The sequence below is a fragment of the Bufo gargarizans genome, chromosome 4 (genome assembly GCF_014858855.1).
Source record: "Bufo gargarizans isolate SCDJY-AF-19 chromosome 4, ASM1485885v1, whole genome shotgun sequence".
Classification (NCBI taxonomy): domain Eukaryota; kingdom Metazoa; phylum Chordata; class Amphibia; order Anura; family Bufonidae; genus Bufo; species Bufo gargarizans.
In genome coordinates this window covers 96,951,891-96,978,336 of record NC_058083.1, presented here as the reverse complement: position 1 = coordinate 96,978,336, position 26,446 = coordinate 96,951,891, and the positions used below count along the sequence as shown (strand labels likewise).

Below are 26,446 nucleotides of genomic sequence, written 5' to 3'. Positions count from 1 at the left end.
GAAGTAAAGCCACATTGGTTGTCAGGCTCATCTCTGGATCGTTACTAATAGACAGTGCTGACAAAGTTCTATAGTTTCTGAAAAACAACAGTAATTAAAATGTGACCATTACCATTGATGCACGTCCAGCTAAAAATGAGCAGCATGTCTAAGGCTACTTTCACACTAGTGTTTTTACTGGATCCCGATGTATTATCTTTAACATTGCCAAGACAGATCCATTATGAACTCCACTGAAAGTCAATGGGGGACTGATCCGTTTTCTATTGTGGCAGAGAAAATGGATCCGTCCCCGTTGACTTGCATTGGGGTTCGTCCCGGATCAGTCTTGCTCCGCATTCCAGGACGGAAAGCAAACTACAGCATGCTGCAGTTTGCTCTCCGGTCTGGGAACGCAGCTAAACGGAACACATTTTGGAGCATTCCGTTCTGTTCAGTTCAGTTTTGTCCCCATTGACAATGAATGGGGACAAAACGGAAGCGTTTTTTTTTCCAGTAGTGAGCCCCTACAACGGATCTCAATACCGGAAAACTAAAACACTGGTGTGAAATAAGCCTAAATGAAGCAAGAGATTGTTGGGAAGGAAGCGTTCCTTTCTGACAATCGCTTGCTCGTCAGTGGAGGCAAAAGTTGCATTTACATCCAGCGATAACCTCCACAGTATGGGTCAGAGTGATCACTACTGCCATTGCTCGTTCCCATACAGAATTTTTGTTTGTGGGCAGTAGAGCGCTGTTTAGACAGTACGATCTGCTGCCGGGAAATGGTGATTTAGGCTACTTTCACACTTGCGGCAGTGTGATCCGGCGGGCAGTTCCGTCGTCAGAACTGCCTGCCGGATCCGCCGATTTTGATGTGACTGAAAGCATTTGTGAGATGGATCTGGATGCGGATCAGTCTCACAAATGCATTGCAAGGACGGATCAGTCTCTCCGCTTGTCATGCGGACAGATGGATCAGTCTTGTATTTTTTTCACATTTTTACCGGTCTGCGCATGCGCAGACCGGACGGACCCGGCATTCCGGTATTTTGAATGCCAGATCCGGCACTAATACATTCCTATGGGGAAATCCAGGCAAGTCTTCAGTTTTTTTTCGCCGGAGATAAAACCGTAGCATGCTGCGGTTTTATCTTTTGCCTGAACAGTCAAAACTACTGAACTGAAGACATCCTGATGCATCCTAAACGGAATGCTCTCCATTCAGAATGCATGGGGATATGCCTGATCAGTTCTTTTCCGGTATTGAGCCCCTGTGACGGAACTCTATGCCGGAAATGAAAAACGCTAGTGTGGAAGTACCCTAAGGTGTATTCGCGAACAATTCTATTAAGTTAATGAAACTTAGTTTAGGCATTAATTGATCACATGGGGAAGATTAAGTAAGGCATATGGGCCAGAATTCTGGCTTCATGCGCTCGAAAAAGAGAGCGTGCCTTCATTCCTGTGCAGCAGATCGATGTTTCGAAAGAACATGCTGTTGCACAGAAGCAATGACTTTCCATACCGGCAGAAGAGCATCATCGCCTTTCACACAGGCAGATTATCGGGAAAGAGCGTTTATACAAATGCTCATCCCTGATAATTGGTCCCGGACATTTAGACAAGTGTGTCTAAAGATTTGCAAAATGTATTCTCCAGCATGTGCCACTGTGAGATACCTGGCGCTTCTTTAGACTGTCTAGTCCAAGTTTACACAGTCTATTAGACAGGAGTAGTGAATCTGCCCCATTGCATCAAGCTGTGCCTATTTTTCGCAATCAGGGTAGTTTCACGTGTCATTCTTGTAGTCTTTTTATACGGACCGGGTGATCGTGTCATTCTGTCGGCATGAAAAGTCATCTTTCCTGTGTACTGTCAAAACAACGCTCTGCTATGCAGGAATAATGATTCTCTATGGGGATCACTATATCAAATGCTTGTCCCCGATATAGAGCGGAGGGGATTGCTGCATGTAAATGTAGCCCTCATCGTCACTGATGATCTGACCGATCATCTATATGTGTAAAATCCCCACTGGTATAAGATGACACCAATTTATTAAGCGCAAGCCAAAATAAATTTTGCATCTGTGATGTATGTGCAGCAGAAACAAACTTATGCCATCTAGGAGCTGGCATAGATTTCTGTTATAATTTATGACAGTTGCCTTGCATAAATCATAGTAAATGTGGAGGCTGTGCTTCACTGAGGCCCAACCACTCCTTTAGAAAGTGGTGAAAGCAGTGTAAAACCAAAAAAAGTTGCACAAAAACTTGGCGTACAAGTTTAGCAAACATTCCCCCCCCCCACCCGTGATATTTTTGGAAAAAAGCTTCTGTTTTTGTGGCAGTTTTTCAGAAAGTTAATCGAAAAGGAAGGACAAATATAAAGGAAGGACTTCTGTTTCTCCATCCTGTTGGATGCACTTCTGGCTTAGAAAAAGTTAAGAATCGCATTTAAGAAAAATCCAGTGCCCCTCTCAAAAAAATGCAAAGATGTATCTCCCAGGGAAAGAGACCAGTCTCGCTAGTGCCACCTTCTGGAAGTGGCTCTCTGGGAAATACAATGTGAAGAAAAAAAAGGCGTAAACTGCACAGGTATTTAGGGAAAGGTAGAGGGAGATTGGAAAATGAAGTGCCAAGGGATAACCACAAAAATGGTGTTGGAGAATGAAAGTTCTTGAAAAGAAGAAACAGAGATGTGAAGATATTATGGGAATATTAGGCAGCTCCCCAAACCAAAAAAAGAGAAGTAAGTACCCTCTTGTGGACTGATGTATAAATTAATGAAAATTCGTTGGATGGCAGAGTATTTTAGGGTTCCTGATAATACCCAGGGGGCGCCACATAAACTCCAATATTGGGGACCAGGAAACCACTTTAACATCTTGCAATGCGATCTCAGCGGGGGAGGTGAAGGTATAGGTGTCTTGAGCTTTATCCTATGCCCTCCTCCCCGGTGAAGTAAGTGCGACACGTTATTACAATAGAGATGTATACTAAAACTCAATAGGAAATAAGGAGATTTTTTGTGAAACTCACCTGTAAAATCTTTTTCTCTACTTTTCCATTGGGGGACACAGACCATGGGTATAGCTTAGAGGTATTAGTAGGAGGGACACTATGCAAATACAAAAGAGCTCCTTCTCCTCGGGCTATACCCCCCGACTCCACCAGGAGAAACTCGGGCATTGCAAAAGCAGTAGGAGAAGGAGACAAGAAAAAGTAATGGAAGCCATCAGACCAAAGCCCATGAGGTCCAACCACAAACAGAAACTGAACTGAAAATCCCTCCTGCAACAGGCAGAATGGGTGGGAGCTGTGTCCCCCCAATGGAAAAGTCTAGAAAAAGATTTTACAGGTGAGTTTCACAAAAAATCTCCTTTTCTCATACTTTTTTCCATTGGGGGACACAGACCATGGGATATCCTAAAGCAGTCCATGGGGTGGGAAAAAATGTCAGCACTGCCAGGAGGAACGTCCAACGGTCAAACAGGAACCACAGCCTGCAAAACCCTGCGGCCAAAGACAGCATCAGCCGAAGCCAGTGAATGCAACTGATAAAACTTCGTAAAGGTATGTAAGGACGACCAGGTGGCCGCCTTACACAGCCGAGATGCAGAGGCCCGATTGCGCCTTGCCCAGGAAGCCCCCACTGCCCTAGTGGAGTGAGCGGTAATCAGAGCCAGGGGAACCCTACCACGAGCGCGATAAGCCGTGGAAATAGCCGAGCGGATCCATCGCACCACAGTGACCTTGGAGGCCGCCATACCCTTACAAGGTCCCTCGGGAATTACAAAGAGGGAATCTGAATGGTGGACGGAAGCGGTAGCCGTGAGATATACCTTCAGAGCCCGTATGACATCCAGGGAATGTAGAGCGCGTTCCTTGGGGTTTACCGGAGAAGGGCAAAAGGAGGGCAGGACAAGATCCTCGTTAAGGTGGAAGGGAGAGACCACCTTGGGCAAAAAGGAGGGAACCGGACGGAGCACAACCTTATCCTGGTGAAAAACCAGAAAAGGCTCCTGACAGGAAAGAGCGGCCAGCTCCGACACCCGTCTGATGGAAGTTATGGCCACAAGGAAGACCACTTTCCAGGTGAGACAAGTCAGGGAGACCTCTCTCAGAGGCTCTCCGACTGCAGATCGCGCAGGACCAAATTGAGATCCCAAGGAGGCAAAGGGGGAACATACGGGGGAACCAAATGTGCCACCCCCTGAAGAAAAGTCTTCACAGGACCCAAAAGAGCAAGGGACTTCTGAAAAAAGATGGCCAGCGCCGAAACCTGACCTTCCAGGGAACTCAACGACAGTCCCATCTCAAGCCCGGACTGAAGAAACGACAGCACCATCGGGATGGAAAAACGAAGGGGAGGGAACCCTGAGTTCTCACAAAAAGTCAGGAAGGCCTTCCAGGTACGATAGTAAATCCGGGAGGAAGCCGGCTTCCTCACACTGATCATGGTTCTAATCACTGAATCCGAGAACCCCCTCTTCTTCAGGATGGCGGTTTCAACAGCCATGCCGTTAAACGAAGAGACCGTAAATTCCGGTGGAAGAGCGGGCCCTGAGACAGTAGATCCTGTCGGGAAGAGGCCATGGGGCGTCCGCCAGCATCCGAGCCACGCGAGGCCACTCTGGGGCGATGAGAACGCCTTCCGCCTCGATCTTGCGTAGAACCTTCGGTAGTAGAGGAAGCGGAGGGAAGACATAGAGGAGGCTGAAGTCCTGTCCACCCCATACGCCTTCGGATCCCGGGCGCGAGCCAGGAACACCGGGAGCTTGTTGTTGAGCCTGGACGCCATCAAGTCCACATCCAGACATCCCCGATCTGTGGCAGATTTCTTCGAATACATCTGGATTCAGAGACTACTCGCCTGGATCCACCTTGTTGCGGCTTGCAGAAAGTCTGCTGTCCAGTTGTCCACTCCCGGAATGTAAACTGCTGACAACACCGGAACGTGCGACTCCGCCCACGTCAGAATTCTCGTCACCTCCAGCATCACCATCCGGCTGCGGATCCTCCCTGATGGTTGATGTAGACCACAGCCGTGGCATTGTCCGATTGAATCCTCATCGGGAGGCCTGCAAGGAGAGGAGTCCAATGGGAGAGGGAGTGGAAAATCGCCCTCAGCTCCAGAATGTTGATCGGAAGGCGAGATTCCGCCGCCAACCAAACCCCCTGAACCGTGCGAGACTGGAGAACGCCGCCCCAACCCAGGAGACTGGCATCGGTGGTGACGATCGTCCAGGAGAACAGGAGGAAGGATCTTCCTGACCTCAGGTTCATTGGGGACAGCCACCAATGGAGAGCTGCCCGAACCCGCTGAGACAAGCGGATGCGATCGTCCAGACCCCGAGAGGTTTTGTCCCAGAGGGAAAGGATCTCCTGTTGCAACAAACGAGTGTGAAACTGGGCACATGGAACAGGCTACCATAAGACCCAGGACCCGCATGCACTCCCGTATGGAGAGGCACGGGGAGTGCAGCAGATGCAACACTGCCCCCTGGATCTGGGAGGTCTTGGAGACTGTCAGGAATGCTCTTGCGGACGAGGTGTCCAAAATCATCCCCAGGAAGGAGAGCTTCTGGGATGGAAGGAGAGAGGACTTTGGGAAATTTATCAGCCAGCCGAACTGTTCCAGAGTCTGAACAGTGATCCGGACGCTGTCCTCGGCCTGCAGAAGAGAGGCGGCCTTTATCAGGATATCGTCCAGATAGGGCAGCAAAGGAATTCCCCTGGTACGAAGAAGCACCATGAGTGGTGCCAGGATCTTGGTAAAGACCTGAGGGGCGGTCACTAACCCGAACGGAAGGGCGACAAACTGATAGTGTCGACCACCTATGGTGAAGCGCAGGAATCGTTGGTGAGATTCTGCGATCGGGACATGCAGATAGGCGTCCTGGATGTTCACGGACGCGAGGGACTCCCCTGGAAGAGAAACAATAACGGAGCGGAGGGATTGCATTCGAAACCTCCACACCCACAAAAACTTGTTGAGCAGTTTTAGGTCCAGGATCGGACGCACCGACCCTTCCTTCTTTGGGACCACAAACAGGTTTGAATAGAAACCTGTGCCCTGTTCCCCTGGGTGAACTGGGGTAATAACACCCCGGTCCAGAAGAGAGGAAACTGCCATCAGGAGGCGCTAGGCTCCGCCCCAAGGACACGTCATAGAGGCGCGAAAAAAAGCGCACGCTCCACTGCCTGCTATAGGTAAAAACGGCCCCCGGGGCCGAACTCTGCATCAGTACTCTGGATGGAGGGCAGCAGCAGGTGACCCGGGGGCTGGTGGGATGCTGGAGCTAACAGGTCGAGCCCGGATCCACTTGTCTTCTTGGGGGGTAATGGAGGCAGCGTCCAAAAGACGGCAGTGGGCACTCCATGGGGGGCCAGGAAGGCGCCATGCCGACCTGCGTCCCCATCTAGAAGAAAATAACAAAAAGGAGTAGTCAAAAAGGAGTGTCATCCTCCTTCACCAGACACTAAGCAAAGACTGAGTTTCTCTTGGTGGAGTCGGGGGGGGGTATAGCCCGAGGAGGAGGAGCTCTCTTTTATGTGTGCATAGTGTCCCTCCTACTAATACCTCTAAGCTATACCCATGGTCTGTGTCCCCCAATGGAAAAAAGTACGAGAAATTGTAGTTTATGTGCCAAATACCCTGAGACTAACTTGTGGGTGGTGTCATACACAGCTTCATACACAGCTTTTTGTGTCAATTTATGATGCAGTTTTTTTTGTTATTTTTTTCCAGCAAACGTCAGAACTGGGTTGGAAGGGAATGAGAAATATAAAAAGAATGACTTCTTCTCCTTCTCCTTCCTGCTAAATCCACTTCTGGCTTCACTAAAAAAAAACTGCATCAAAATCTGCTACAAAAAGCCGTGTGCGACACCACCCATAAGTAGGTTCTCCAGAGATGAAGCACTGATGACCCAGGACTACAGTATATCTGCAGAGTCCATCTCTTGACAACCCCACCTATCAGCTGTTTTGTAAGAGTGTGAGTGCTGGAAACAAGTCCCAGGACTACACTGCAGTAACCCGCTCGATCTGCCACACAGTGGATGGAGTTGGGTAATTCTGGTGCCAGAGCTCCTAAAAACAACCGATATGCGAGGGTGCCCAGAATCGGACTCTGTAGATCTGATAGCGATGGCCTATTCTAAGGACAAGCCATCGATGTAAAAGTACCTGAGGACCCTTTTAATCTCTGTTATTGCAGTATGTGGTAGGCAGGGGGTATTTGGTTTCTAAAAGTGACCAAGTTGTAGGCACGTCTAAATTGACAGAAGACTGGACAACAGCAGTAGGCGGGGTAAGCAATACTGTAGTGCAGCACAAAATACCAACCCAGCATAACCTAATACCACTGTATCAGCATTCTCAGGACAATAAGGGCTCATGCACACGGCTGTATGGCTGTGGTGCCCGTAATGCAGACCGCAAACAGCAGGTACGCAATATACGGGCATCGGCCACGCGCACTCTGTATCACGCATGTGGACCGATTGACTTGAATGGGTCCGCAATCCGAAGGATACAGAGTAGGCTGGATTGGAAACCCTATGTAGCGCTTCTGTGGGATCTTGGTCCGTGCCTCCGCAACACAAAAAATAGAACATGTTCAATTTTTTTGCGGTGCAGCAGGTATCTTGCTGATCGCGGACCCAATCAAGTTATTTGCGGTCCAAAGCATGGGCACGTGTGCATGAGCCCTAATACCGTTGAATTCAAGAGGACACCTGCGGCTGCTGGCCAGGTGCTTAAAGGGGTTATCCGACTTAAAAATAGGTGTTAGGGCTGCTTTATACATCATTAAAGATACATTTCTAACGTACTCACTTTATTGATTTTGCGCTATTTCCACACTGCTGATTTGGGTCATGTGACCCCCGACGTCATCAACCCTTCTCTGGCACTGACGTCTCATTTACAAGCTTCTCCCTGCTTGAGGGAGTGGCCCAGCTCTGTAAACGAGACGTCAGAGCCTTTGGTGCCCGCCCCCCTCTCCCTGTATCTGGATGTTGCCTGTATCTCATTAGCATAACAATAGCGCAGCAGGGCTGTCCTTACCATACACAAAAGAGAAGGCAAGTCAGGACAGCCAATCAGATGAAAGACCCGCCCTCCCTGCAGTTTACACTGGAGAGTAAAGACATGTGCTTCTGCCTGGGCTCTTAGGTTTCCCAGGAAGAGGAAGGTGGGGGACACTGCATTGTGTGTATGGGGTGGGGGAGTGGGACACTGCATTGTGTGTATGGGGTGGGCGAGGGGGACACTGCATTGTGTGTATGGGGTTGGGGAGGGGGACACTGCATTGTGTGTATGGGGTGGGGGAGGGGGACACTGAATTGTGTGTATGGGGTGGGGAAGGGGGACACTGAATTGTGTGTATGGGGGAGGGGACACTGCATTGTGTGTATGGGGGGAGGGACACTGCATTGTGTGTATGGGGTGGGAGACACCGCATTGTGTGTATGGGGGAGGGAGACACTGCATTGCGTGTATGGGGGGGGAGGGGACACTGCATTGTGTGTATGGGGTGGAGGGGACACTGCATTGTGTGTATGGGGTGGGGGACACTGCATTGTGTATGGGGGGAGGGGGACACTGCATTGTGTGTATAGGGTGGGGGACACTGCATTGTGTGTATAGGGTGGGGGACACTGCATTGTGTATGGGGTGGGGGAGGGGGACACTGCATTGTGTGTATGGGGGGGAGGGGGACACTGCATTGCGTGTATGGGGGGGAGGGGACACTGCATTGTGTGTATGGGGTGGGGGACACTGCATTGTGTATGAGGGGGAGGGGAGACAGTGACTACATGGTGTATAGTCAACATAGATAAGGCTGTAATATAGCTTAGATAGATACGTGTGTCATATGACACCTTTTATGTATCTAAGCTATATTAGATACACAGAGCTGCCATAGAGTTTAGATACACAGAGCTGCTATAGAGCTTAGATAAACAGAGCTGCCATAGAGCTTAGATACACAGAGCTGCCATAGAGCTTAGATACATAGAGCTGCTGTAAAGCTTAGATACACAGAGCTGCCATAGAGCTTAGATACATAGAGCCTGTGTTTCTGCAATGTGACAGGATGATCTATCTGTGTGAGCTAGGAGATGATCATGTGACTGGTTTATGAAAAGTTAGGATGTGCAGAGCAGGGTGAGGGGGAAGGTCAGATTGTTCACGCCCACAAATATTCATGAGGCAGAGCTCAGGCTTTGTTGTTACACGCCCCCTCAGCTTTGTACTTCAGCATGTAAACACGGCAATAACAGAACCATGAAAAGGTGTAAATATGGGTTTCTTTCTTAAGAAATCAAGCTTAACTAATGCATATGTAAGTCCTGATGAGTTTAAGTTTTTTTTTCCATAACTCAGATAACCCCATTAAGTACTTGATGTTCCTAGCATCAGATTGTTATGTACCTGGCCAGCACCTGTGAGGAGGGTTTGGGGGCCCCTGGGAAACTTTCTATAGGGTATATGGCCAGTCCACCCCTGATGGTAGGGGACACAATATACCACAGATGTCTAGTCTACAGAATCATGTCTGCATACAACGTTGAGGAATTGCTGTTGAATTTTAATAGCTCCCATAGATTGTTCTTACAACTTATGCTCTTGTCTTATTATTATCTTGAGGCTAATTTTACAAGAAGCACATGCAGTCCAAGAAACTTGCTCCCTGTGATGGCTGCATTTCCTATACCGAGCACTGCTCCTCTGACACAAACTCACAGTATCCTTATGACATGTGATGCTATGGGTTCCTGGCTGACCGTGGGTCTATTGTAATATACTCCAGGAACATCAACCCTGTTACAAATCTTTGTGTCATCAGCAAAAAGACACACCTTACCATCGAGGCCTTCTGCAATTTCGCTGATAAAGATATTAAACAATATGGGTCCCAGAACAGATCCCTGAGATACTCCACTGACTACAACCCTCTGTTGCCTGTCCCTCAGACACTGCCTAATCCAGTCAACAATATGGGAGTCCACGCACACAGACTGCAATTTATTGATAAGCCTTCTATGTGGGACAGTATCAAAAGCCTTAAAGTCTAGATAAGCGATGGCTACTGCACCTCCACCATCTATTATTTTAGTCACCCAATCCCAAAAATCAATAAGATTAGTTTGACATGATCTCCCTGAAGTAAACCCATGCAGTTTTTTATATTTCAATCCATGGGATTTTAGATGTTCCACAATACACTTAAGTATGGTTTCCATTCATTTCCCCACTATTGATGTCAGGCTTACTGGCCTATAGTTGCCCGATTCCTCCTGTAACGGATCTCCTGGCACCCCGACTGCGTACCTCCATTGATGGATACTCCTAGTGCTTCCAGAGGACTCCAAGCACTCCGCTGTACACCGTAACCACCACAGGAACAAGGGACAGGAAAAGCTCTTACAAGAGCTAGGAGTTATAGCCAGGAGAGTATACACGTATAGCAATCCCCACACCCATGAGACGAGGCTCTATGTTGAATGTAAATCAGGAACTCTTTATTGAGCACACTAGCATTGACTTATATACACATTTTCCAACAAGGGTACCACCCCATGTGACCTGGTTGGGAACTGAGGACATTACATAGCAGCCAATCCTTTACAGCAGGGATGTCAAACTCGTGGCCCTCCAGCTGTTGCAAAACTACAACTCCCATCATGCCTGGGCATACTACAGCTATCAGGGAATGATGGAAGTTGTAGTTTTGCAACATCTGGAGGGCCATGAGTTTGACATCCATGCTTTACAGCTTTACAGTTTAAACACAAAAACTACCCCTATTCAACAAACACAATGGCATTGTCTTTGACGCAATCAACAATGAACAACATGCAAACAGACATCTTCACCCCCTGCGTAATGAATAAATAGGGGGCCAGGAGACACATGATGGGATTATCTCCTGAGTGTATCATAGGGTGATCTACACATCTAGGAGTCGGCTGCTCTTATAGCTATCTTAATCCCATCACTAACACAATCAGTGGGAGTCTCAGTGCAGAGTTAACCCTTTTTGTGTTGCCGAATCCACACCATGCACCTTTAATGAGCAATAGGAAATATGTGGCATATAAAGTGCACACATAAGTCCGGGTTCATAGTTTCTTGTAACCTCAAAAGGTCTGAGGGGGTCTCCATAATTCTGGGTCCATAGTCCGTAGGAAGGAGGCTGGCCCTCAGGCTTCTCCAGCAGCCCCAGTGCCGGTTCAGTCCATCACACCTCCCTACTACCTTTCTTGCGAATGGGCACATTTGCTAATTTCCAATTTTCTGGGACAACTCCTGTTACCAGTGATTGGTTAAATAAATCTGTTAATGGTTTTGTTAGTTCACCGCTAAGCTCTTTTAATAGCTTTGGGAATATCCCATCAGGCCCCTGTGACTTATTTGTATTAATTTTAGACAGCTGACTTAGAACCTCTTCCTCTGTAAAGACACATGCATCACAAGATTAATTAGTCTTCCTGACTCAGGTCCTTTTCATTTATTTTCCTTTGTAAAAACTGAACAGAAGTATTCATTGAGGCAGTCAGCTAGTTCTTTATCTTCTTCCATATACCTTCCTTTTGTTTTTAAATTTGTTAATTCCTTGTTTTAGTTTCCTTTTTTCATTTATGTATCTGAAGAATGTCTTATCGCCTTTTTTCACTGACTGAGCTAAATTTCTCTTCTACCTGTGCTTTAGAAGCTCTTATAACTTATTTGGCCTCTCTCTGCCCAATCTTATAAAATTTGCCCATCATCCTCGTTTTTTATTTATTTTTATAATTACTAAATGCTATCTCTTTGTTTTGAATGATTTTGGCCACTTCTGTTTAGTACCACAGTTGTCTCTTCCTTTTTTTGCTTTTACTAACAAGCCTAATGCAATTATCTGCCTTAAATAGTGCCACTTTTAAGTAGTCCCATTTCTCTTGGACTCCATTAAAATGTTCCAAACTGATAGGGACTCGTATACCACTAATCTAATTTTAGATGTCAGTTTTTCTCAAATCTAAAACTTTTGTTTTTGTGTAGTGCGACTCAGTCACTGTACTTATAGTAAACCACACTGACTGGTAATCACTAGATCCCAAGCTTTCCCCTACAGTAATATCAGATACCAAATTCCCATTTGTGAATACTAAATCTAAAATGGCCTCCTTCCGGGTTGGCTCCTCCACTACTTGCTGTAGAGATAATCCCAGTAGGGAATTTAGAATATCTGTACTCCTGGCAGAACTAGCTATTTTGGTTTTCCAGTTTACATCAGGAATATTAAAGTCTCCCATAATGATAACTTCTCCTTTCAATGTCATTTTAGCTATTTACTCAACTAGTAGATCTAATTATTTGACTTGGCTAGGTGGTCTATATATCACACGTACACGAGTTACCTTATGATTATCAAGCTGCAAGGTAACCCAAACTGACTCAAAATTGGTCTTGCTAACTTGTATTAAATTAGATTTTATGCTATCTTTCACATACAGGGCCACCTCTCCCCCTTTCTTGCCTTCTTTGTCTTTCCTATATAGAGAGAACCTGGTATTGTTATATCCTAGTCATTACTCCCATTGAACCATGGCTCAGTAACAGCCAATAAATCTATATTCTCAGATGCCATTATAGACTCAAGTTCATTGATCTTATTCCCTAAACTGCGAGCATTTGTAGACAAGACTGAGCTTGTCATTTCTTAACCTGTGTGCTACTGGCATTGTTCAGGGGGCAGTCGGACTGCTGGATTATCACCCTTTTGCCCCCCTTTCCTAGTTTAAATGCCCCTTAGCAAATACTTTGAATTGTTCACGGAGGAGATTCATTCCCTTGAGAGAAAGATGCAAACCATCTTTCTTGTACAGTTCTTTTCCATTCCGAGAGCCAACATGAGACACAAAGCCAAACCCTTGGTTCAGACACCATTCACCAAGCCATACATTGAATTCCTTCAGGTCTGAAGTCACTTTGTGAGGCTTCCATAATATAAACCACCTAAAAATGACCCCATTCTAGAAACTACACCCCTCAAGGTATTCAAAACGGATTTTACAAACATCATTAACCCTTTAGGTGCTCCACAAAAGGTATTGGCAAATGAAGATGAAATTTCAGAATTTCGATTTTAATCAATTTCTCCACTAACAAAGCAAGGGGTTACCAGCCAAACTAAACCCCTGATGCACCCCTACAGTAGAAACTCCCTAAAAGTGACCCCATTTTGGAAACTACGGGATAAGGTGGGGGTTTTGTTAGGACTATTTTAAGGGAACATATGATTTTTAGTTGCTCTATATTACATTTTTGTGAGGAAAGATTACCCAAAATAGAAATTCTGAAACTTCATCTCCATTTGCCATAAACTGTTGAGGAACACCTAAAGGGTTAATAAAGTTTATACAATCAGTTTTGTATACCTTGAGGGGTGTAGTTTCTTAGATGGGGTTACTTTTATGGAGTTTCTACTCTAGGGGTGCATCAGGGGGTTCTTCAAACGGGACATGGTGTAAAAAAAAAAGTAATCAAAATCTGCCTTTCAGAAACCATACGGCGTTCCTTTCCTTCTGCGCCCTGCCGTTTGGTCATACAGCAGTTTATGACCACATATGGGGCGTTTCTGTAACCTGCACAATCAGGGTAATAAATATTAAGTTTTGTTTGGCTGTTAACCCTTGCTTTGCTACTGGAAAAAATGGAAAATGTGCCAAAATTAGCTGTTTTGGCACAGTTTAAAAAAAAATTGGGGGACCGTGTTAATCTGGGGGGTTCGGTCATGGGGTATTTTTATAGAGGAGATTCTTACGGACGCAGAGATAACCAATATGTCTACTTTTTTACCCTATATTATCATTTTAGAAAAAAAAAAAACATTTTAGTATCTCCATAGTCTGAGTCAGTTTTTTTTTAAAGTTTTTAACCGATTATCTTAGGTAGGGGCTTATTTTTTCCGGGATGAGGGGATGGTTTTATTGGCACTATTTTGGGGGCTATATGACTTTTTGATCGCTTGCTATTCCAATTTTTGTTATGTAAGGTGACAAAAATACTTTTGCACTTTTTTTTTTTACAGTGTTAATCTGGGGGGTTAGGTCATGGGGTATTTTTATAGAGGAGATTCCTACGGATGCGGCGATACCCGATATGTCTACTTTTTTAATTTATTTTAGTTTTACAAAATATAATTTTTGGAAATTGTTTATATAATTTTTTTGTGTCTCAAGTCTGAGAACCATAGTTTTTCTTCGATAGTCGGTGGCTAAATTGGGTAATGGGATTATAAATGTAGTACTCCATGGAAGTGTGGTACTCCCGGGCCTCTGCATTATTGGTTGCTTCAGGATGATCAGGGCACATATTACACTGAGTGGTGGTGTCCTTTCGTATCCCCCCTCCTGTGACACACTCTGCACCATTTTAGGGTCCGTCCCTTCTTTCCCGTATGGGGGACCACACCTGGAAAATGTTGGCCAGGGACAATCCAGGCACCTCCAGTTCCCGAGGTACTCCCACCTGCTCTTTCCCGGTCAGAAAAGATCAAGGCCTTGAGGACTGCCTCATAGAACTGAAGGAAGTTCCCTGCGTTGCCACCACTCTGGGACAGTACAAAAGAGTTGAACAACACAACCTGCACCAAGTAGACCGCAACTTTTTTGTACCATGCCCGAGTTTTGTGCATGGCGTTATATGGCTTGAGGACTTGATCAGAGATCAACTCCTATATACCGATTGTAGTAGATGATACAATTGGGCTTGAGGACTGTTGCCACGGTACCTCGCACAGGGACAGGGGTGATGCAGTTACTGTGAATTGTGGACAGTACAAGGACATCCCTCTTGTCCTTCTAATCTGACCAGCAGCAGGTTTCCACTGGTAAGAGCATGGGTCTCACCCCTGGGGACAGGTACCTGGAGGGGGTAGGGAGGCCGCGCAGATTTTTCCACACTGTCCCACAAGCGGACATGGATCTGGCAGCAAGGGACTGAAACAAGGAGATACTAGTACAAAAGTTATCCACGTACAGGTGGTAACCCTTATCTAGCAGTGGGTGCATAAGGTCCCACACAAGTTTCCCGCTAACACCCAGAGTGGGGGGACATTCTGAGGGTTGAATACAGGAATCTTGCCCCTTGTACACGAAACTTGCAAGTGTACCCTGAGATACTCACAAAGTTTGTACATCTTCACGCCATACCTCGCCCACTTAGAGAGAACATAATGGCGGAAAATGAGTCTCCCCTTGAAAGCAATGAGAGACTCATCAACCGTGACCTCCCTTCCAGGTACATAGGCCTCAAAGTGATCGATGACCGGCCTGATTTTGTACAGGCGGTCATAGGCAGGATCACCCCGAGGGGGACATGCTGCATTATCTGCATAATGCAGGCATTTCCGGATGGCCTCAAACCGGGTACGTGTCATGGCCATACTGTAGAGTGGAGTGGTAGAGGACATCCCCACCTCCAGTACTGCTCGACACTAGTTTTTTTACTACGCCAATATGCAGCACGAGGCCCCAAAACATCCTCATCTCGGCTGCACTGACCGGCGTCCAGCCGCGAGCCCTAGCCAAAAGGGAGCCCGGGTGTTGAGCAACGAACTGGTGGGCGTACAGGTTCATTCGCTCCACTATCAGATTTACAAAGTGGTCACTGAATAAAAGACTAAAATAGTCATATTCGGTGAAGCCCACTGTGGAAATCTGGATTGCTGGTTGGCCAACAAAATCAGGAATCACGGGCTCAAAATCCTCTGGGGTACACCAGACAAGCTCACCGGCAGGGGGCTCAGGTGGACTGATCTGGTGGCCCGAAAAACTAGTACAAGCCCCAGAACTGCTCGTACTAGCATGGGCCACAGGGTCCCTGGCATGGCGGTCCCCTTGATCCACCTTGGGGGCTCAGCATCATTGCTAGATAAGGAGGACGCAGATGACAACAGGAAAGTATTGCCTCCTCAGCCAAGAACATCCGGCGGGCCATAGGGGAGTGTGTATGCGTGCATGTAAATCTTTATTCAGAGAGCGTTTGTGTGTATGCGTGCATGTAAATCTTTATTCAGAGAGCGTTTGTGTGTATGCGTGCATGTAAATCTTTATTCAGAGAGCGTTTGTGTGTATGCGTGCGTGTAAATCTTTATTCAGTGTGTGTGCGTGCGCGTGTGTGTGAGGCACAGGTGTTTGCGAACTTTGCCCTACAGCTAAAAAGAAAGAAAATAAAAATTGTATTTATTTTTAGAAGTGTAAACAAAAAAAAACAAAAAAAAGTTACAAATGCTCTGTGGGGTGGGTGATGCGCTAACAGTAGCCGGACGCAAAGAGTGCCGGCCTCTCCCCCCAAAAAAGTGTGTATGGGGTGGGCAAGCTGCAGCACCCCTGGGGGAGGGGGGGTCTAGGGTCACACAGCTAAATGCTGTGGACCCCAGACACCCGATCAAGGTGCTAAAAGTGCTTTAGAAAAAAAATAAAAAAAAATATTCTCCCCATCTATCCCTGCCGAAATTACCTATCCCTACAGACTACAGTGCCTGATGGCGCAAAAAAAACCTCAAAAGACTCACTTTTTCTGGGCAGCACAGCCAGAGCTCCGCTCTTTCCCGCTCCACGGACCGTTATGAGCAGGGAGAGGAGCTTCGGCAATTCAAATTTGCCACTCCGCCCGCCCAGCCTCCCTGCCAGCCAATCAGATGCGATTCTGAGAGGTGGCGTGACCTCCACCTCTCAGGATTGCTGGACGGTGATTGGTGTGTATTATCACACCACCGATCACTGTTCTTTCTGGGTTATCAGAGACTTGAATTGACCAGCGGATTGCAGACACGGGTCACAGGACCTGGGCATTGTCACACATGATTGATTTCAGCAGGCACCGTCATATGTCCCTAACAGGTTAAATAGGCAGAGACATGACTCAGATATTAAATAAGCCAGCACCTCATCTGCCGACTGCTGTTTCGGGGCGATTACCCCTCAGTGCAGAGCAGAGAGTACAGGCTTAACTGGGTGAGCGTCCTAAGTCAGTACTCCCCAAATCCTCTCTCCCCTTGGGAGAGAGCGCCTTAGTTGGCATGAAGAGACTTATAGGCCATACATTCTCCTCTGGAATTCTGGGGGGAAAAAAAAAAAGAGATGCAAATGAGGTCTTAACCAGCTCTGCCTCTAATGCCACCAGATGTAAGGCAGCTATGCTGTAAGTCAATGTTCCAGACTAATTTTAAATCACAAAGCATTATTACAAGTTTGTTTTTGTTTGGTTTTTTCCCAAAATTTAGGAGTGCATCTAGTGGCAGACTGGGAACTTAGTGGCCCTGGAAAAAATAAAAAAATTCAAGTGGAAGCATTTGGTAGTCTGGTCTAAATTGACAGAAGGTGGGACCAACATAAGTAGACCGGGACAACAGTATCATATTGCAGCACATTATACAACCCCAACAGATCCAAATGTCACAGCGCATCACTCAAGTCCTCAAAAACTGCCACTCTGTAGTGGCCAGGACCAGCTGCCATGTTCTGTCCTCCTACTCTATGTGCCCCAGTAGGAGAGTGCCAGATCATTGCTTACCTGGCTGGCTGCCGGGAGGTGGGCTCAAGCAGCCCCCCTAAAGTTTCCCAGCGGGATCTATTCTCCTAGTTCCATAACAGAAGACACTCAAAAGCTTCCAATGTGCAGGATTATCAGCACTACAATGGTTAAGTGTGCATTGTGCCAAAGCTTATTAAACCATAGTCAGATTTCATACAGTTCCTTTAATTGCCAGCCCGAAATACTGCAGCACTGCCATCAAGTCGACCATACATGTTGCTCATGCTCAATAATCCTGGGGGATTTGGATATCAGGTATTTTCAGCCCATCTTCTGTATCTCTCTACCCTTTCATTTTGATCCTTATTGGTACTTACAGTACAGAGCATTTGGATGAATACCTGTTGGTTAGGTCTTTGGGTTGGACTTCTTAGGGTACTTTCACACTTACGTTTTTCTTTTCCGGCACCAAGCTCAGTCCTTAGGGCTCAATACCGGAAAAGAACTGATCCGTTTTATCGCCATGCATTCTGAATAGAGAGCATTCCCTTTAGGATGCATCAGGATGTCTTCAGTTCAGTCTTTTTGACTGATCAAGCAAAAGATAAAACCGTAGCATGCTGTGGTTTTATCTCCGGCCCAAAAAAACTGAACACTTGCCTGAATGCTGGATCCGGCGGTTTTTTTCCCATAGGAATGTATTAGTGCCGGATCCAGCATTCTAAATGCCGGAATCCTGGATCCGTCCTTCCGGTCTGCGCATGTGCAGACCGAAAAAAAAGGCGAAAATAAATAAAATGCCGAATCAGTTTTTCCGGATGACACCGGAAAGACAGATACAGCATTTCAATGCATTTTTCTGACTGATCAGGCATTTTTAAGACTGATCGGTCTTACAAATGCCATCAGTTGGCATACGTTTTACCGGATCCGGCAGGCAGTTCCGGCGACATAACACATAAGTTACACGATTGTTATAGTATCAGCTCAACATATTTGCTGAAACACTCTGCATATGGGAAAAGCAATAATATCTGAAAGCAAAGAGGTCACATATATTGGAGTATTCCAGTTTTATAGATACATGCGTGAGCGCCGCATTATATTTATCTATACATGTATATGCTAATATGGAATAAAATCATGTACTAACAGATTTTTATATTTTTAAAATTATTAATATATTTATTGGGGTATTAAATTTTGTGTATGCAAATATACTGTGAGCCAGCCTAATTTATTATGGATTTATTTTCTATTTTGGTCAGCTGGTAACTGATAGGCTGGGCTCCAGTAGTTTGCTGGGGGAGCTTCTCTAGAATTGTATACATTTTTTCCCCCCTTCACTTGCGTTTCGTTTTTGGTGTCCATTAAATTTTTTTCAAATTGCTGCATGCTCTGGCGTGGCCTTTAGTTGCTTTGATGCTATAGATAGTGATGAGCGAACTTCTGTTTTAAGTTCGGCGTCTAAAGTTCGGCTTCCGGTTAGCGGAGAATCCCGATATGGATCCGGATATGGATTCCGACTTCCGTTGTGGTCCGTGGTAGCGGAATCAATAATGGCCGATTATTGATTCCGCTACCACGGACCACAACGGAAGTCGGAATCCATATACGGATCCATATAGGGATTCTCCGCTAACCGGAAGCCGAACTTTAGATGCCGAACTTAAAACAGAAGTTCGCTCATCACTAGCTATAGACATTCATTGACTTGTGGCTCCTACAAGGGAAGTGACAGAGTGGGGTACATAGATTTCTGTTTAAAAATGCACAATATAACTTTGTTAAGGAAGCCTTATAACATAGAAGATCCATAGAAGCATGGTGAGTAGACAATTTACACACACACTCTCTACATTTTCATCTAGTAATAGCAATAGCCAGACCAATACTTTTAAAATAAAACAAAAATGTTTATTCCAAGCAAAGTTGACGCACACAAAATGATTCAGTAGTTATTGCCGTAAAAATTAATTAAATAAAAAGAAGGGATAAATTAAACAAGACAGGAAAAGGAGGAACTGCTGAGAATGGAACCACAAAAATATGTAACATCTGCATGCAAAAGCTACAGGGAGGAGAGGAAACCTAGGAGTACACAGACACAAGCATCGTGGATTCTGTTTGGATGGAGATCACGCTCTTCCATGCATAAGACATTTGAGGAGTTCCACGATGAGTATTCAAACAACTTCAACCTTGTGACCAAGGAGACATTCCTAATGCCAAGTGACCTTCAGAAATCTCCTTGGTTAAGGAGAAGTAGCAAGAGTGCCTTGTATGTTTGCAGTCAGAGATGCTGGTTCCTGAAGACCATCGGCTTTCTGCATTCGTGTCTTCTAAGACAAATATTCTAATGCTTTATGAAACACCTTCTTTTAAAAACCCTGTGTATATTGTGAAAATGAGATCTCCCTTCAAGGCAAAAATGTTAATAAGGGACCAAGGTATTGTCAATGCAGAAAAAAAAAATTTAAATCATGAGAAATGCCCTATGTTTTTGTTAATGCAATCGCCGACAAAAACTCACAAGGGACACAACATTCACTTATTCAACCTCTAGATCCTAGCTATGTACACGCATTTCCAAGCATTATTTAAGGTTCAACTATTACAGCCATCTTCACACAACTCTGATACAGTATGATTCGTCAGATGTGGCAACTTTTATACTAAGCCGTAATCACGGACTCTTGGCCGGTGCCACATAAATACCAACTCGGGTAATTAAGAGTATCAACAAACTGCTCCAAGTACAGAGCCCTTCAGAGAATGAGCACGTTTCGATCTACAGTTCAGCCATGTATAATTTCTACGGGGAAATGTCAAGACTTACGGTAATAACCGACCAATGATGATAAATGTGAGAACCATAAGCAAGAACAGAGCTACATCTAAAACACCTTCTCGACACAAACGCACTGCATATTTCTGATGCCCATGGTCCACAGTCTTGTCTGCACTATGGTTTTATATGTCTTACTACAGTATGTTAGATATGTGCCAATTACAAACACTAGGGTTCGCTGAATGCTACTGCCAGTCTTGAAGCAACATCTGACCAACACAAACCCAGGAATATGATCAAGCTAAAAAACTGAACACTTGCACCATTGGCATGGCCATCTACCAACCTGAAAGCACGCTTCTCTCTGGATTTCATACCGGCTTCAATAAAACCATAGACCAATTAACAACCTTACTGCCCCCGCGTACAGATAAATTCCAATACCACACTGGCTTCCACGTCTTAAGGAAAGTTTTTTTTTGGGATGTTGCAGAATGTTTGTGGACAGTAGCACCTACTAAGTATTGGCTTTGACAGTGCAAACTAACACGACGGTGACAGAAATCTTTGCAGTTAGAAGAACAGATAAATCCCTTCACAGCAGCTTCACAAGATCTACAAAACTGATGTGGAATAACGAAATACCAGCAGTAAATATGTTTAGAGGGCACAGAACCACCACAAGGAGTGGAAACTCAGAGGTTCGATTACTAGGCTGCTTGCCAACGTAAAGGCACGTTATTCCAATGTTACTGCTTTTTCATTAGAGGACACTTCATGTTGGCAGGGTCAGCTATACTTCAGTGAAATGTCCAAGACCCAGGTTCAGCTTCCTGCATGGAACACGAATAACAAATAATGCTGCCATATAGCATGATACAAGAATTCCCTTTAGTCCAGTGGATCACAAACAGGTTTCGGACGTGTGCAACCTTCTAAACAAAAACAGGACTATATGATAGATGCAATTTCTTTGAAGATTTTAGACTTCTGGCACATGCTCCACCTCAACCACAGATGACTGGAGACAGAGAAATCAGGGGCTAAATTAGAAAACACTAGAGGGAAGTGGGGGGGGGGAATCAACTTTAAGTGGCGGGCTGTAGTTCCAGAAAGTTCTTTACGATGCCCTGGAGATTCTGCAGCTCAACAGAAGAAAATACTCAGGCACTTAATTTTGTCATCTCTTACAGTATTTTTGACATAACCCAAAAAATAAAAAAATGTATACACAAAATATCCTGCATAGAAAATGGTTGTAACTTTGGCACAACTTCCCTTAATGCGACATTACGAGGTGTCAGAAGGAGGTTAAGAAAGTTATCAAATATCCGAAGAATTTCTCCTTGGGTGTAATTTTAAGAGCACTTTTGAGATTACATAGAAGTGTCCATATTAATTAGAAAGAAAAAAAAGGCCATTGTTGTAGAAGAATTCTCTCGAAATAGCATGGCACAGGCAAGGACAGTCCTCACTTCCTCAGCCCTTTCCCTATTGCAGAACTAACAATTCTAGAAAAACTAGTTAAGACGTTTTCAATGAACCTCCCCACCAAGAATATGCCTTGCCTATTAGAAACCTGAACAGGGAGCATCAATTGACTGGTGACAGAGGTAGCCCCCTGTATAGAAGCAACATAGGCACACACACTGCCCCCGAAGCACAAGACTGTGGTGAAGGCAGGCACAGGGTGAGCGACTGGAATATAAAGAAGCCAGCAAGAGAGAAAAGCTCTGGCACTGGCATGAGAGTTATTCAAGTATCAAGAAAAGGCCAGAAAACAAGAGCAGGCGGCATCTTCAGAGGGCGCAGACGTATAAAATTATTCCCATTAATGCAGTCGAAATCCCAAAAAGATGGGGATTTGAAAAGGCCACTAACAGTTTTATCCTTCTTCAGGAAGAAAGATGCACAGCATGGGGGTGCCACGTCCTCTCAGTACTTTCACTGCCAGGACAAGGAGAAAACGTGAATCTCTGGTCTGTGCCTTCTCTGGCTGTGGATAGTCGTTTCAGCTGGCGATGAGCGGAGCAGGAGTGGCACTTATAAAAGACTAGGAGGGTTAACAAGGCAAAGGGCATACTGGAGGAAGGTCTTGGTTGGATGTTAACGGTTGCCTTTCATAGCTTCTTTTGCAGCCAGGATTAGGGGAGTGAGGCTGGACAGTGGTTTTGCAAGTTTCAAGAATGGATGCTGTAAAAAGAATTTAAAAAAACTAAGTATAAGTAAAACAAAAGAATTAATGCATTTGATAATTTTATTTTTTTCATTATTTTTCACGCCTTAGTTACTACAGTACTGTATATTTATGCCTCCTTTTGAAATAAATGAGCTGCAATCCAGGACACACACTGGACAGATGTGGGGCTGCTTATGGACAATAGCAGCTGTGTCTTTCTAATTCTGGACAATCCCTTTAACAGACAACTGGGATAGTTAAAATTTCGTTTCCTATAGCAAACAATCCCAACAACTGGAAAGAGGTAAAAGGAGGCACTAATATGGCAAGTATCATCCACACCTTATCTAAGGCTAGTTTCACATTACAGCTGACACCCAGCAGGGAACTATAATGTGGACTGTCAGAGATCCGGCTGCCACCCCGCAAATAGTTATATTATAGTTAATGGGGCAGGACGGAGACAATCTTCTGGCAATGACTGAATGCAGAGAGATCCGGCAGGCTGTTCCCTGCCAGATATCAAGCGCCAGCCTAACTCACCCCTTTAATATAAAGCAGATAAATAGGTTCCATTTATCTACTCAAGCTGACATAACTATTAATATTTACTTTTTTGAGGCAAAATTTGCACCAAGAATACAGTACAGTAAATGTCAGCAGTTTTTGTTATACCCTATACATAGTATTGATGTCATCTCTTTTACTAACCTGTAGGAGATCTCTTGCTGATCCTCTCTTTTCTACATCCATCTCCAAAGAACGATTCAGGAAATCTCGGAATATCGGAGACAGTTTTTCGGGGTTCTGCAGTTCGGGGGTGCCATTAGTAGCAATCAAATACAAAGCCTGAAAAAGGAGAATGGCAAATAAAAATATATTAACTTCAAGGCATGAATTTCTACAAAAATTTCAGTAAGCCTTTTTGTGCATTTGGAGTTAGACTTAGCGTTTACCTGTAATTTTAACACTTTTCATACGCTGTAGTGAAATATCAAAGGTTTTAATCAGTGGGGGTCTGAGTGCTGAGACTTAGAGCACTGTCTCGCCTTGCTGCTGTAGATGGGCTCAATAGAAAGGCTATGAGCCAGTCGTCGCCGTTTCCAGCAGAGAGGAGAGACAAGTGCTCTGTGCTTCATCATCCTAGTTTTTGTGATCGACTGGGGTCTCAGCACTCAGAGCCCCCCCATAATCAAAGTCTTCGATATGTCACTATGACAAAGTTTTTTTTTTTGTTTGTTTTTTAAAAAGCATTGGTACAATTTAACAATACCATATTTAAAGCTAAAAAAGCATTAAAAAAAAATAAAACAAAAATAAAATATATATCCTCATCACTGTTTATGTGCAGTCTAGCATGTAGCAGCAGTGAAGTAACTACAACTGTTCAGTCATCCCCTTGGGACAACACTACTAGACCCCATTACAAACTCTAGTGTGCAGTTAAAAAACCCTTTAACCGCCTCCCGGCCGCCTAACACAGGGATGCGTCCTGCGGGCGGGCGGCCTGGTTATTGCTCCTTGACGCATCTATGCGTCATCTCGCGAGACGCAAGATGACGCGCATATCCAGCCCGCACATGTGCAGTGCAGGTCGGCAAAAGGCGCACAAGGAGTTGGTCACCAGCCTGCCAATGATCAGCGCTGGCAGGTTGGCAACTTTTAAAATAACGAACCGCCAGCCATATAACACATTATATTTATAAATATAATGTGTTATATGGCTTCTGTGCTCTCTGCTGGGTCCTTTTTGTCGGTTGGTCCCAGCAGAGAGCACAGATCACAGTGAGTACACCAAGCACTACATATTTAGCCCCAGATCACCCCCCCCCCCCATCACCCTAATTAACCCCTTGACCACCCCTGTCAATCACTAGTGAAAGGGAAAAAAAAGTGATCGGTGTAAACTGTCACTTTTTATTTTTCACCAGTATTGATTGTTAGATTTAGGTTAGTTTAGGCCCCTTTGGTAGGTAGTGAACTTCAGTTAGCGCCCAGCCCAACGCACCGCAGTCACTGATTCGTGTATCGCTAATCAGCATTGGTACTTTGATCAGTTCTGATCACTTACAGATACAATACAGTCAGATCTACAATAGTATTAGTGTCACCTTAGTTCGCCCTCCACCCAAAACGCAGCGTTTGCCCGATCAGGCCTGATCGGTCGCCCACACGTGCGTTCACCCACGCCCGCCCAGTGACAGAAATTATATATTTTTTTTTATCACTGCACAATCACTACACAAGCGCTGCGGCGATAAAAAAAAAAAAAAAAAAAAAAAAAACAGTTTTGATATTTTTTATCAATCTCAGCGGCTTCCTGTACTTCGCTTTTTTTTTTTTTACTTTTTTTTTTTACCTTCTAGGTGGACCAAGCGATCAACCAGCTGCAGCACTGATGTGCATTCTGACAGAAGCATTGCGCTGCTGTCAGATTACACAAAAGTCGGTGTATGTGGCGCTGCAAGAAGAGATTTCTCCTCTGCAGTAAAAGATACGTTTGCCGAGGCTTATGAGCTGAGGAGGCGGCGGTGTTCATATGCTTTGGCAAACACTCTGTATATAAAAAATAAAAATAAAATTCCGGCAATGATTTATTCATCCACATCGATTGGAGAAAAATCGGGTTTGCCAGGGCATACGGGCCGAGTGGGTTTGGATGTTGGGCGGAGCTCCTATGTCCGTGATGGCGAACCTTTTACAGACCAAGTGCCCAAACTGCATCCCAATACTCACCTTTTTATCGCAAAGTGCCAACACGGCAATTCAACCTGAAAACCAATATAGTATATCTTCCATGTACGTAATCATTTAAGTATAATAGCCTGCCTACATTCAGTGCGCTGCCTGCGCTGTTCATAGTGCGCCCTGCGCTGATGAATGGTAGGAAAAGCCTAAGGCATATTGGTACACCATAGACTTTTTTCCAGGGTGCGGGTGCCCACAGAGAGGACTCTGAGTGCCACCTCTGGCACCCGTGCCATAGGTTCGCCACCACTGTCCTATGTCCTGGCAGACACCTTTCCCCTCTTTTTTTTGGCAGAGATTTTTTCATCCACATTGATTGATGCGAATGAAGAAATCTGTGCCGTTCATTTTTCCGTTCAGAGGCTGAACGGGGAAAAAATAAAATAAAAAAAAGTCATTACCCGTATGCTCAATATAAGGAGAATAGCAGAAACTCCTAATGCTGGCCATACATGTAATGATTGCGGAGACCCTCAAATGCCAGGGCAGTACAAACACCCCACAAATAACACTATTTTGGAAAGAAGACACCCCAAGGTATTCGCTGAGGGGCATATTGAGTCCATGAAAGATTTAACTTTTTGTCCCAAGTTAGCGGAAAGGGAGACTAAATCTATTTCCGCTAACTTGTGCCAAAAAACAAAAACAAAAACAAAAAAAAAAACAACAACACACTTCTATGAACTCGCCATGCCCCTCACGGAATACCTTGGGTGTCTTCTTTCCAAAATGGGGTCACATGTGGGGTATTTATACTGCCCTAGCATTTTAGGGGCCCTAAAGTGTGAGAAGAAGTCTGGGATCCAAATGTCTAAAAATGCCCTCCTAAGGCTACTTTCACACTAGCGTTCATAGGTCCGTTCGTGAGCTCCGTTTGAAGGAGCTCACGAGCGGACCCGAACGCCTCCGTCCAGCCCTGATGCAGTCTGAATGGAGCGGATCCGCTCAGACTGCATCAGTCTGGCGGCGTTCAGCCTCCGCTCCGCTCGCCTCCGCACGGACAGGCGGACAGCTGAACGCTGCTTGCAGCGTTCAGCTGTCCGCCTGGCCGTGCGGAGGAGAGCGGATCCGTTCAGACTTACAATGTAAGTCAATGGGAACGGATCCGCTTGAAGATGACACATATGGCTCAATCTTCAAGCGGATCCGTCCCCCATTGACTTTACATTGAAAGTCTGAACGGATCCGCTCAGGCATCTTGCACAC

The 26,446-nt window shown here is 45.3% G+C and overlaps 1 protein-coding gene across 3 annotated transcripts in view; it reads right to left on the bottom strand.

Moving 5' to 3' along the window:
• Nucleotides 1-19,417: 19,417 nt before the first annotated feature.
• Nucleotides 19,418-26,446, bottom strand: part of PAK2 (p21 (RAC1) activated kinase 2) — a 70,427-nt gene continuing 63,398 nt past the window's right edge. For all 3 annotated transcript variants that reach the window (XM_044289099.1, XM_044289101.1, XM_044289100.1), the window contains exons 14-15: nt 23,204-23,341; nt 19,418-22,506 (exon numbers count right to left, since the gene is read on the bottom strand). In XM_044289099.1, the coding sequence (XP_044145034.1) occupies nt 22,420-22,506; nt 23,204-23,341 (225 nt within the window). In that variant the 3' untranslated portion in view covers nt 19,418-22,419. The remainder of the gene's footprint in view (nt 22,507-23,203; nt 23,342-26,446) is intronic.